This window comes from Acomys minous, assembly GCF_964271855.1.
Source record: "Acomys minous genome assembly, chromosome: 6".
NCBI lineage: Eukaryota > Metazoa > Chordata > Mammalia > Rodentia > Muridae > Acomys > Acomys minous.
Genome location: NC_140487.1, coordinates 3578018 through 3592314, shown reverse-complemented (window position 1 = coordinate 3592314; position 14297 = coordinate 3578018). Strand labels below are relative to the sequence as shown.

General features: G+C 39.3%; 1 protein-coding gene across 9 annotated transcripts in view; it reads right to left on the bottom strand.

The window, feature by feature from the left end:
* Nucleotides 1-1614: 1614 nt before the first annotated feature.
* Nucleotides 1615-14297, bottom strand: part of POT1 (protection of telomeres 1) — a 72939-nt gene continuing 60256 nt past the window's right edge. For 7 of the 9 annotated variants that reach the window (XM_084784766.1, XM_084784764.1, XM_084784765.1 and 4 more), the window contains 7 exons: nucleotides 10116-10321; nucleotides 9333-9468; nucleotides 7054-7142; nucleotides 5399-5490; nucleotides 3675-3780; nucleotides 2538-2626; nucleotides 1615-2347 (listed from right to left, as the gene is read on the bottom strand). In XM_084784766.1, the coding sequence (XP_084640892.1) occupies nucleotides 2174-2347; nucleotides 2538-2626; nucleotides 3675-3780; nucleotides 5399-5490; nucleotides 7054-7142; nucleotides 9333-9468; nucleotides 10116-10321 (892 nt within the window). In that variant the 3' untranslated portion in view covers nucleotides 1615-2173. The remainder of the gene's footprint in view (nucleotides 2348-2537; nucleotides 2627-3674; nucleotides 3781-5398; nucleotides 5491-7053; nucleotides 7143-9332; nucleotides 9469-10115; nucleotides 10322-14297) is intronic. The other 2 variants (XM_084784767.1, XM_084784771.1) reach the window with 2 other exon arrangements.

Genomic DNA, 14297 nt, shown 5'->3' with positions numbered 1-14297 from the left:
GCAGATTCCTCTTGGGAACTAACACAGAGACACCCAACTAGATGAGATACAAAGTGTGAGATATTTTGGAACACTTAGTCCAAACTGGGATGTTTTCTTCTTATTGAAAATAGGATCTTCTCTAACATAATACATCAGAAACACAGTTCCCCCCTCCACTCCTTCCAGCCCCTCCCCTTCCTCAGTTCTACTCCCCCTCCATTTCCCCTCAGAAAAGAGCAGGCTTTCAAGAGACAACAACCAAACATGACAAAACAAGACACAATAAGACAAGGTAAAAGCCCTCATATCTAGGCCAGACAAGGAAATCCAATAGGCAGAAGAGAGTCCTCAAAACAGGAAAGAATCAGAGACACACCCACAAGTCTCACAAGAACAGTAAGCTAGCAGCCGTAAGATATACTCAGAGGGCCTGGTGCAGGCCCCTTGCGTGCCCCTTCAGTCTCTGTGGACCTATGTGAATCCTGGCTAATGACTTAGTGGCCCGTTTTCTCCTGGTGTCCTCCATCTCTGCTGACTCCTCCCCCTATTCCATGGCATCTTCCCCTGAGCTCAGAGGGGATGGACCCTGAAGGAAACCTCCACTTTAGACTCTTTTCCCGTACAAGAGCTGTTTGTGGGTCTCTGCACCTGCTCCCATCTGCTGCTGCAGGAAGCCTGTCTGATGATGACCGGACGGAATATCCTTATAAATTATTTCATTGATTTTATTTTTCTCCCAGCCATGTTTGGTTCTGCTTCAGGTCTCTTGGCTGTCCAGTCTGTGGTTCCTGGCCATGCAGGCACTATATGGTACAGTGCCATGGACCTCAAATTAAGTAGAACATTGGTTGGCCACTCCTACAAGAATGGGCTCCCTAGATGGGATGTTTTCATGAAGCCTCTTCCTCAAGGCTCAGGGGTTTATACAGAAGAGGAGGCAGAAGAGCCAGTGGGGATAGTGGGCACTAAGGATGCAAGGTCTTGTAGACAAAGCAGGACTGACACCGATATGAACTCAGGAGACTGTCCTGGTGTGTACGAGGCCTATACAGATCCCAGCCAGACAGGGTGGCAGTGCTGAGAGGCAATGGATGTGGGCTCCCAACCATAACCAAGTAGCCGTCTTCAATTTGCAACAACTGCCAAAGGAAAACTTAGCTTTCACCCAAGGAGGCTCACTAGTTATATTACCCATATTTAAAGACATGCTCAGAAGTAAACAGCCAACAAGGAACAAACTGTGGTATTTTGTAGACTTCTTGTCTCATATTCCTCTATTTCGACTATTTATATTTTTGCACTGGCTTTTTTTTTGTATGTTATGGTTTATCATTTTGTTTTACAGATTTTGTGTATGTGTTTCTTGTGATTTTTTAATTTATCATTATAGCTTGTTTGTCTGTTTTCTAATGATAGAAAAACAAAGTGTGTGGAGTTGGATGTGTGGGGAGTATATGGGAGAAAGGGAAATGTGATCAAAATATATTGTTTACTTTTTTTCAAGAAAACAAAAAAGCCCATAAATTGATAAGCACTACTGAAAAAAACCAGACCATTCAACTGAGTTAACATCTCAATAATTGCAATATAGGCATATTTTATATAAGACTACTGAAAAAGATAAGATACATATGATTTAAAAAAATCATAAACCTCATCACTTTATTAGCCAATATGGAATAGAAAAACTTACAGTATTCCAGAAAGAAGCACGAGGTGAAATATACTATTTCAAAGAGATACATTTATCCTAACATGGGCAATGACTGCACCTACACGAAACAGTTCTCCCATGTCTACTTAAAGCAAACCCTGATTTCAGGATGCCTAATCTCTCTGAGGCTGCATTTCTTCAAGCAAAACTCAGGTAACCTGATACGCACACGTGGAAGCACAGAGCAAGACTTCTTTTAGAAGGGTAGCTAAGCAGATTTTTCTGCACAAAAATGAAATCAAACAGCAAAGGATGAAAAGTAGCCATTGTGTTTTCTAAGTAAGAGCCAGGAAGCCTGGTCCTCTTTAAGCAGTACGGCCTCACTGTGTACCTGCCTGGACATGATGAGAAACAAGGCAGTTTTATCACGTTCACCAGAAGGCGTAAGTAACAATAAACTATTTTTCTGTACAAAGAAAGCTATAGTGAAAATGGGCATGACACATTTTGACAATAGTGAAATGTCTTCTGAGAATCTCAGAGAGTCATAACCTTTTCTAAAGGTGTGAAATCCCCCACACTGCACTGAGCGGCAGCACTAGATGACATCTTCTGCAACTGTGGTGTCACAAATCTGGTAACAGATGCGCTGCTCTGTTCCAAGGGTGACGTGGTAGGACTTGATGAGGCACTCCAGCCATGGGTATGCATCTGCAGACCAAAGGACACAGCATCCAAGTCGTTACATTAAGAATAAAACTGGTAATGTTTACCAATTTGAATTTTTTCCTAGCCACAGATATAGTGGTTGGGTTTACAGAACACCCTGCAGCAGAGAAAGCAAGCGCTGGCCACACTTTACCCCTCGGCCACAATCACACTTTCTGTGCTGACTACTTACAGGCCTCCCTGGTTCTTCCTTGATGAGCTGTAAAGAGATGGAGCCTGAACTGCAGATCAGATCAGCCTGAGTGATACATGTGCCCTGCCCTGCAGGAAACAGCCAAGGGGGCCACCATACCATTAGCAATGGGGCCATCTCCACACTTTGAGAGCAGGTCAGACTCATGTCTAACATCAACAGAAGGCTCAGGACAGTCTGAACTGCATCCATCCGGTTTGGCCCTCAGGTTGGCCAAGGTAAAGTGAAACACTTCTGCGCATGGTATTTTATCGCAAAGTATTTTGAAAAAATAATTTAACTGTGCATATCAAAACTTACCAGGCCCAGAGACTTCTCGTTTTGGAAATCTGTCATTGCAATAGCCAACACAAATTAAACAAAAATAAAAGTATCAAAATTAAACTTTGCTCCAGATGAGTAGGGATTCCCTTCTCTTGGAACTGATGCTGCAATATAGACAGGCTGGCAGAACAGACGAGGAGGAGCACGCCAGACAGTCACATCAGGGTCAGGTAAGCAGGCAGAGGGGGGGTTGTTACTAAGATCAATTCCTAGAAGAATCAAACTTCTTAACACAACTTAGACCTGCAGGCTCCAAGAGAAACAGAATCCCTGGTCACACAAGGACGTGGTGGCCGCAAGAACTGGTACAACTTCGTCTGGCCGGGAGCATGTTGACAAGCCAGTGTTTGTGCAAAAACAACTTAACTTTATAAACTTTACAAAGTAAAAATTGGGAATTCTGAAGTCCATTAATATGGAAAAGAAAACCCATTAGTGAGTCAAACAAGATAAATGCAGTTTATTTTGGGGCATATTTCTTCTGGAAATCACACCCCATTTGTATAATTGCAGCCTCTGTGTCTGTATGCTATATGTGCAAACTCAGAGTCAAACGTACTGTGACCAAAACTGTTACACTTTAAAAGGGCATTTCAAGATATTTTAAAAGTCCTCTTTTATTGATCTCAGCCACTATCTCATCAAAACTTAGGTAACAGCCTAGTAAGTCACTCGGACTCAGGGGTTGCTTACTTCTAGTCCACACATTAGACCATGCTAGGTGTTCGCCCAAGAAAAGGAAGAAAAAGAGCTAGACCTGGGGGGGGGGAGAATCTTTTAAATACTGCCTACCAATTTTTATTCCTGGAGGATGTATCATATTCATAATTGTTTCCATATTCTTCTGAAGACTGTCATCAGTGAGGACTTCAGATGCTGGGATTTTGAAAAAGTTCTCCTAAAAATGATGATAAACACAGGGATTACTCATCTTTTGAAAAAACTTCACTGTGGGGCTGGAGAGAAGGCTCAGGGGTCAAGAGCACTGGCTGCGTCAGCAGAGGCCACAGGCTGACTCCCAGCACCATACAGTGGCCCAGAGCCACCTGTGCCTCCTGTTCCAGGTGATCTGACGACCTTCACAAGGACTAGGCACACAGATCTGTGGCCAACAGATACACATGTAGGCGAAACATTTATATAATAAAAATAAATACATAAATTAAAAAAAGAAAAAGCATCATTGTGCAGAACTTAGCATCTGATATGCTAAAATGACATACTATATTCATTAGCTATTAAGGGTGTGGAATCCATAACCTGGAATACTGGTCTAAGCTATAACCTGATTGACTGCTTTATTGGTAAGCCAGCTCGGATGTGCACACACAAGCACAGTGAGGTCATGCAGCATGGCTGGTAATACTTTTGTACCCTAAAATCTCTTGTAAATCTATTGTTAAGTATGAAAGGATGAAACATTAAGAAAATAAACAGTTTCTTCCCTTCTAATTTAGGTTTCACAGGAGAGATTTTTTTTTTTTTTGGTTTCGCTAATTATTTTATCTTTAGCATACAGCAGCTGCCCCGTAAATATTCATTTAATAAGTGGCAGGATAAACTGTGGAACCCAGGAAGGAAAAAAATATCTCTTAACCTCAACTTGGATTGTTTTCCAATTTATATTAGTTAAAACAAAACAACCCACACCCCACGCCCACAAATACAAAAACTAAAAAATAAAAGCTCCAACAACCAAAAACCCAAATCGTTTAACCCAATAAATGGCTGGTCTTCCTGTTAGCCTTTAGAGTTTCATGCCATTGAGTGTCAGTGACTTAACTGTGCTTACCAGAACTACGGGTTAGTCTGGAACACCAAACACTGTCGTATGAAACTGAAGAGTTTGGGACAGGAAGAGAGCTATCAGCCACAAAGGCAGTTATGAGTGACAACCTATGTGACAAGTCACATCAGAGCCTACGTTAAGCTTTCCAAAGCTGTCAGGACTCCATGTGCACCGCTACACAGGGTGCACGGAATCACGGTCTCTGCGAACGGAGAGGGTGACTTTGTGAAGCACCAAAGCTAATCATGGCCGTAGGGACTGGTCAGCGGGCAAGCATGCGAGCCAGTGGGCTTCTCTACGGCTTAACAACAACACTACTTGTCAAGTCACTTCACTTGCTTTGAGATGAAACTCTGCAGGCATACAAAGTGCAGTAAGATGATCACAGTGTGGTTAGGCATCTGCTTTTTCATCTAGCAGTAAAATTTCTGTTTGACCGGGAGAATGATTTCTCAGATTTTGATTCCTCAACTTTATATTTTAAAAATTATGATTAATCAAAAAGATCAAAGGCAAAAAAGCATACAATATTAGATTTATATAGTTATATCTTATTTATATATTTTAAGATATTTTAAACATTTTTAGAACAAAATAGAGAGGAACTGAGTTTTAGGCTTCAAAGCTCTCAACAAGTCACACTGAAGTAAAACTAAAAAGTATTAATATATTAAACATTTTAAATATAAATTTTTAGTGAAATGTCTTTACTAGTTGTGTTACTTACAGAATCCTTGAGGTAAGCATCCAATACCCCTGTTCCATCATCCAGAGTGAAAGTCATAACGAACACATACCGTAGAGGCACGATGCCCAGAACTAGCGAGGGGAAAGAGAGCATTACACTAGACCGCTGGACGTCTTCACAGGGTCAAATCAAAAGTCAGTACTCCAGCATGTAGCTGGAATGAGTACATGGGAACTTCCTGTTCCAGCATCAATTTATTAAATTTATGGAGTATTGATACAGGAGTAGTCTCATGATGTAAGCAACTGTATCCTAATACTTAATAGAAACCATCCAAAGTGATTAACAAAATGCAACACATTGCATTTTAATCATAGGAAAAGTAAAACTAAAATTACAGAATGCTCCAAAAAATTAGCATGCAGTTCAGTAATTTTTTAACGTTTATCTCCTTTTATACTATGAGTATAGAGTATCCCTTACTTTTAAGAGATGTAAAGGCGAAGAAGAATGAATAAGTTAGATCCACCAAAGCCCACGAGGATTTGCCACTAAGGTGAATACCCCTTGTTCCCCCAGAAGGTGAAGACATTTCATAGATGTGTGGAATGTCTTATTACCTTTCACGCACACAGCTCACATTCCAGTAGGAGAATTAATTAAGCAGGCAAGTCAGAAGAATAAACTGGGGACAGACAGGGTTTTAGTATTCAGTAGAAATAAGACAGGAACAGAGCGTGGAGCCTCAGAGGGTCTTAAGAGATTACACTGAACCCCAAAAGGATGAACTTAAAAAACTATGTTGAGAACACAAAAAAGGGCACTACCTAGTTCAAAGTAGCGTGGGGTTTCGTTGGACTGCAGGGTATGACAGAGTCATACCAAAAAGCTAGATGTAAAAGCAAAACCCTGACACTCAAGCACACATTTATTCATACAACAAAATTTCAGGCTAGTGGAAAGCAGCTGGGTGATAGGTTTCAAAAAATATTCTGAGTTGCCCAAATGATACCTACAGCTGTCAATGTCTTTGAAAGATAAATTCAGCGAAAATACTGGCAAAGTGGGATACTACTGACAAAGAGACAAAGGAGTAAGAAATGAGGAAAAGCGACAAAGGAAGGGCGCGTTCTGGAACTAAAGCACAGGCTCAATGGAGGCACAATAAATACTGTCAAACCTACAGAGAGAGCTCTTCTTATAGAGGAAAAGCTGGAAAGACACAGTCACACAATCCACGTCAGTCATATAGAGGCAGACCTGGCTTCAATATTAAACTGCCTGAAAACTGTGCGCTCTGGTAGCTGTAAGCAAAGGCTATGTGACCAGTTATGTGTGCAAGAGATAAACATTCCTTTGTCCTGACTAAAGACTTGGGAGGAAACTAACAGCCATCTCTATATCTTTCCAATGCAAAGATAAGAGTTACATTCCTCAGGATTTATATTTGGGATCAACGATTAAATGGAAAACAAATGATCAAGTATTGAAATACGAATGTGATTACAATGCTTGGAAATAATTGCAAACATTTTAAACATTTAGTCCTTTTTTTTTCAATACAATTATCGTAAAGAGATTTCAATTTAGAAAAGTTAGGATAGTCCTGTCAAAAGTATTCATAAACATTAAAGAAAAAAATCAGTGAGATGACAGAGAGACTTGAAATTACAGAACATAAAAATTCAGCTAACCTTCTGCCACAGAGGAAGGAGTCCATTGTCCTTTATGAAGAAGGGAATTTAGGTTTTGTATAGATTTCAAGCTTGAACACTGTTTACATCTGAAATGAGTAAGGGAAAAAACAGGAAATATTTAAATATAGTCAAATTTATTTAATGATTACATCCTGTTCAAGTAGGGACAGTTTCAGAAAGCCAGTTATTAAAGAGAAAAGCACAGCACTGCCTATACTGTAATGTGCTTGTTTCAAAGCAATAAAAGGTACTGTGGGGGTGATGGCTTCAATGAGGAGGATGTTTGGATCCAAGCTGGTGGCTTCTCTAGGAGGATTAGGAGGTATAGAGTCTTGCTGGAAGAGGTGGTGTCGCTGTGGGGGAATCTGAGGTCTCAAAAGCCCACACCTTGCTCTTTCTAACTCCCCCTGGTAGGGAGGGCTCAAAGCCTCAGCTATGGCTTCAGTGCTATGCTTGTCTGCCTGCTGCCATGCTCCCCACTGTGACGGTCATGGAGTCACCCTCTGACACGTAAGCAGGCCCCAAAGGCAGCACCGTCTTTTATAAGTTGCCTGGGCCACAGGAACAGAACAGTAACTAAGACAATGGGCTTCAGACTAGAACACTTATGCTGAGAATCAGGAATTGGACTCTAGACCAAATCATTAATTTGTGAATTTTCTTACTTGTTAAAACAAAAAGACTTAGGAGAGAAGTTGCAGGAACTCATTGGATTTATGGCTCTATTAACAATATCTGATGGCCACAGCCTCACAAAGAAAGAAAAATTATTCTAAATGAAAAGTGAGAATGTGTAAGATTTAAGTAAATAAATGTTTTTAGTAAGCCCACATTCAGAGTTGTATAGTTTATGATACTTGACAGTCAGTTACCACCTAAAATTAAGCACTGTTTAGTACACTTGTTCTCCCTATATATGAATATATTTAAGTACAAGTAATTCAGTTTTATTAGGCATGATTGAGTATCATGAGACACAATAGGAAAATATGCTTAAAGAAAATTAATTAGTCCTTTTCATTTATAAACTGGGAAATACAGGGGTGACTATTTTCCGGTTTCTCATTTAATTATCAAATATATAAACATTTCTTTAATAACAGTAATAATAGAAAGATAATGGAATGAAAACTAGAATTAGACAATGATAAAGCAAGTTAATGGCTAATTGTTACTTCCCTGACTTACAATGACAAGGCACACTGCCCTGAGAAGGCGAGGGGGAAAGCAGGTAGGAAAACGAGCAAGGGCTGATCATACCAGACGTACTCAGAGGAGCTCAGCGCATGAGGAGTTTTGATATTTCAATTAAGGGCAATATAAACCTTGCAGAAGATTTAAAGAAATGAAGTCACTCGGTGCTTCAGAACAACAAAAAAAGTTACTAATTCACTTTATTTCATTGCTGTAGGTTTTCATCCACTGTGTGTGAAACAAAGCCAAGGGCAAGGCCCACTGGTCACTCTAAGGACCACAATCAGGTAGCTATGACAATGGCAGAAAGTATGTTTATAATGAAAATCAAAATTTAGTTTCCTTAGTAAAAATGACTAGCGGATGCTACACATTAGGAGATGGGGAGGAAAAGCTGAGGTGACAAGCCTTATCTAGGCTGCAGAATAAGGCTTCTCAAAGGGAAGCATTTTCAGGGTGATTGTTGTATCAGATGTCCTGGGTACTTTACTCATGCTCCTTCAGATCACAATCTGCAGACCCCACACTCTTTGTCAGTTTTCAGTTGCAGCAACTCTGCCAAGTGCTGGCTCAGCAGTTGTGGAATTCACTTACTGGGCACGAATGTGTACGTGTGTGTGTGTGTGCGCGCGCGCATGTGTGCAAGTATGTGTGTGTGTGTGTGTGTGTGTGTGTGTGTGTTCTAGAATAAAAAAATATAAGAAAAGTTTAGAATGCTTGCTCTTGAACTCACAATGGGGTTGTATCAATATATCTAACCTACTGAATATAGCACTCAGCACACAGCTGCTTACCCTAGTGGTCCTGTTGTACACTAAAACTCTGAATCTGCTATCTCTGCCTGCATTTGAGCGCTCTGCACCTACCACTTAACTATAAAAGATGAAAATTCAAAATTTAAATTTAAACAGCGTTTACCAAACCTGTACTACATCTGTACAATTCTAACACAGTCAATATAGCTCAGGAAATGTTTCTAAGTACAAACTGGTATAAGTAAGTACCTACTGCAAATACAGTAGCCTAAGGAATAAGCCATAAAGACAGCGTTGTAATCTGCATGTCTTACACTGAACACATACCCATAGTGATACACCTTTCCTTGTATAAGGAATGGTACTGAAAGGTCTAGAAGCTCCAAGTCTTCGGGGCCAGACCTCACAGGAATCACACTATGAAACTTGCTTGACAGTTTAGAGACTTCACAGAACCATCCTCCTTAAAAAAGAAAGAATGAAAGAAAGGAAGAAAGAAAGAAGAAAAAGATTCTTCAACAACACAAATTTAATTGGAGCAAGATGTAGGATATAAGTAACACATGAGATACAGTGAATTCACCAAAGAATGACAAAGATAGGGAATTACAAATTTCCAAGGAAACTTAAACTTTGCAGGAAAAGGAAATAAACTGTTACATTAAAGTTAGATTAAAAAGACCCCAAATTAAAAATAGTACAATAACATTCTATTAAAGTTGTCATTTTCGCTCATGGCTTTTCAAAGCTCTTTTCCTTGACTTAGGTATTAGTAGAAGGTTCATCTCGTTTTTGTGAAACAACAGTGACATCCAGAGGCCAAGACTACATCAGCTGCACATAAGCAACCAGCCTTTCTACTACATAATTAATCAATTAGAGCTGTTTAAAGCTGCAAGAGTGTAGACAAAAGTCCAACAAGGTTGATCAAACACGTTTTCATGATCTGAAAATGCAATCCAGGTGAATGTTTTTGCACATCCATATTGAGTCTAGCTGCTGCATTATTTTGTAAAATATAAACAGTATTTTATTAGGTGCCCATAAGGTATATTTAACACAATTAAAGTTCAAAACAATATTCTAAAAGCCTAATAACAAGTCTCTTACCCTCTATCAAAATGAGACATTCATTTGAAAGAGGGAGAATGTCATTATTTTTCACAAAATGAACAGCGACCTGCCGTCCTCCCTGGCCTTCGGTAGACCAGACTTTTGAGTCATACCATGAGGTACCTTGCAGCTTGCTGTTTGGAGTGTTAGTTGCAGCATCTTGCAAAATTTTATCCAAATTATTCTCAGATGGAACTTCTTGCCTAAAATCATTGATAATGAAGAATCAGAAAACAATGTATGTATATTCTCAAAAACTACAATTTAATAAATTCTTCAAGTAAAAAAATCTTAGTGGCAGCTATGTGTTCAGAAGCACTTGCTGCTCTAACCTAAGACTCAAGTACATTTCCCAAGCCCCCCACGGAGCCATGTGGCATCTGCAATCCCAGTTCTGACCTCTGTGGCACCAGGCACACACATGGCATATAGACATACATTCAAGTAAAATATTCACACATAAAATAAGTGAATATAGAACAAATTTTGAAAACTATTCTATATGTAGATTAAATCAGCTAAGCTTTCTTAAATTAAGGAGATAATTCATTCTTCAGATTTAACGGTTTTTATGCAACCGATGTTTAACACTGTATGGTTAGGAAAATCCCTGTTACTGGAGATAGACTATATCTGTGTTGGAAAACATATGGCTTGTTGCATGTGTAGCAGTCGGGATAATCCCCTACCATGCAGGAACTCGGGGCATCAGGCTTGGTAGCAGGCGTCTTCACCTGCTGACCTAGCTCCTTGGCCCACGCTTGGTTTAGAGTCCAAGGTTACAGTTATTTCCAGTACCAATCAGTACCTAGATATTCTCCCTGTCACCCGGTACCCACTTTAAAACAGTATTAACATCATTCAATGTAATAATTAATAATTCATACAAGTCATTTTCATGGACTAGAAATGGCATGGTTTGGAATCAAAAGGTCTAAGTGGTTGTTGCGATTCTGTCACCAGCTGTTGATAACTGTAAGTCATTTCTTGCATTCTCTATGATGCTTTATGTCTCTAGAAGAACACTATAGAGTAGAATTATTCCTTGAAAGCTACATAGTACTATAGCATTTTTTGCTATTGCAGAGTGACTTTATTTATTTTTACTTAAGTAATTTATTAAGATTACATCTCAATTGTTATCTTCCCATTTCTCTTCTCTCCCTCTTTCATCCTATTCCCCTCCCCTAGGTCTGTGACAGAAGGGGACCTGCCTCCCACTATAAGATCAAAGCCTATCAGGTCTCATTCTGGTAGCCTGCTTATCCTTCTTCTGAGTACCAACAGGCCTCCCACTAAGGAGAAGTGGCCAAATAGGGGGCACCAGAGTATATGTCAGAGTCAGTCCTCACTCTCCACACAACTATGTAGAATGTGCTGTCCATTGGCTAGATCGGGATGCAGGCTCTAGGTTTACTGCATGCATTGCCCTTGGTTGGTAAAGTAGTTTGAGCAGACCCCCCTCCAGATCCGCCAGCTTTGATAGTCTTCTTGTAAGGTTTCTAGGACCCTCTGAATCCTTCTAGTTCCCAATTCTCCCTTACCTCTCTCACCCTGTAGGAAGTCCCCACATCTATCCCAATCTCTTGCTAAGTGAATACTTTCAGGGGATATCCGTGTTGGGCTGGTGTCCAGTAATAAGTGAGTATACATCATGCCTGTCTTTCTGGGTATGGGTTAACTAACTCACTCAGTATGATCATTTCTAGGTCTATCCATTTGCCTGAAAATTTCAGGATTTCCTTGTTTTTAATAGTTGAGTAGTATTCCATAGTATAAATGTAGCACGGTTTCTTTATCCATTCTCGACTGAGGGACATCTAGGTTGCCTCCAGGTTCTGGCTATTACAAATAAGGCTGCTATGAACATGGTTAAGTATATGTCCTTGTTGTGTGGTGGAGCATCTTTTGGGTATATTCCAAGGAATGGAATAGCTGGGGCCTGAGGAAGCCCTATTCCCAGTTTTCTAAAAACTACCAGAAAGATTTTCAAAGTGGCTGTACTAGTTTGCATTCCCACCAACAATGAAGGAGTGTTCCCCTTTCTCCACATCCTCGCTGTCATATGCTGTCACTTGAGTTTTTGATCTTAGTCATTCTGATGGGTGTAAGATGGAATCTCAGAGTCATTTTGATTTGCACTTCTCTGATGACTAAGAATGATGAGCATTTCTTTAAGTGTTTCTCAGCCATTTGATAGTCCTCTGTTGAGAATTCTCTGTTTAGTTCTGAGCCCCATTTCTTAATTGGGCTATTTGGTTTGATGGTGTTTCATTTCTTGAGCTCTTTATATATTTTGGATAGCAGTCCTTTGTCAGATATTGAAAGATAAATTCTCAACTTCATATGGAAAAACAAAAAATTCAGAATAGCTAAAACAATCCTGTACAATAAAAGATCCTCCGGAGGAATCTCCATACCTGATCTCAAGCTGTACTATAGAGCAACAGTAATAAAAACAGCATGGTACTGGTACAGCAATATGCTGCTTATCAATGGAATCGAATCGAAGACCCAGAAATAAAGCCACATACATATGGACACTTTATTTTTGACAAAGCATCCGTTCAATGGAAAAAGGATAGCATCTTCAACAAATGGTACTGGTCTAATTGGATGTCTACATGTAGAAAAATGCAAGTAGATCCACATTTATCACCATACACAAAATTCAAGTCCAAGTGGATTAAAGACCTCAACATAAAACCAGACACACTAAATCTGTTAGAAGAAAAAAAGAGGGAAGAGCCTGGAACTCATTGGCAAAGGAGACAACTTCCTGAACAGAACTCCAACACCCCAGGCTCTAAGGTCCACAATTAATAAATGGGACCTCATGAGGCTTCTGTAAGGCAGGAGACACTGTCAACAGAACGAAGCAACAGCCTACAGAGTGGGAAAAGATCTTCTCCAACCCTACATCTGACAAAGTACTATAGCATTTAATAATCATAATTTGGTAATATTTTACAAAGTACTTAAAATCTTCATATGTAGTTTAATCACAACTTTGAGGTCAAGATCATGTGGGCAGAAAACAGGTTCCTTAAATTTATGAAATGAGATTTAAGAAGCAAATTTCTCTACAAATACTATAATCTCAGATTTTGTAAGGAAAAACATACCTTTTTCTTGAGATATAATAACAAATAATTTGCAAACACATAAATTATGTGGACATGTATGGGTACGTTTTATATATAATAGTGCACTAGAGTTTTAGCATGATAAACACTAGCCCAATGTGCATGTTCATGCATTAAAATATTATGGGAATATGTTTTCACTGTAATCCCGGGTGTGGGGATATGAGGCTGCTTCACAGCAAATGATTATGATTTGCCTCATGCTCTAGCTGGGGCAGGGTTTTGCCAGTGGCAGATGATTTCTGAGATTGTGCGATGTTTGGAATTCTGGGAACATTGAAGATATATAAATTTGAGAGACCTGAGAGATGGGGTTGCTGTTGTTGGCTGTTAGTGGTTAGAAGTTGTTGGTTGGTATTTATCAAGTAGACGTGCACCAAGAAATGAGAAGAAGAAATGAGTCGAATGGGGAAGATCAAACTTGCCCCAGGCACTCAGCACCTCTCATCGGCAGGATGTCGTCTAAGGGTAATTTTGCCTCTTTCTATCCTTTTTTTCTCCTATCTGGGGTTAAGAGGTTAATACAGGTGGAGATAGGTTGAAGAGAGAAAAATGAACCCACAAAGTAGTAAACAGTTCAGCTACAGCGTGTATTTTCCAAAATACTATTTTCTATATTTCAAGCAAAGATGGTGTATTATACTGAAAATACTAACAGGAGTTAAAGCTCATTATCTAAACATGTTTTGAGATGAATGCTTATTAATAAGATTACAAAATCCTAAATATTTATTCAATCACATAATAACTGGTGTTTGGAATGAAGACACTATACTTGAATGTACTATGTTATCTTTATGAAGCATGACAGAAAATATTCAGTTATATGTATCAGACTTACTAAATGCTGACTTTTAAGCATGAAAATAGCATCTACTTTTATTATTACTAAGAATGAGTCAAAAGTATTTTTTGTAGGAATTTCATACTTTTCCTTTAAAATACCATTATTGTTTTAAAATACTAAAATTAAATCAAATCATCATCATTTTAGAACATAAAACCTCACACACACAAACAAGCAATCATATAC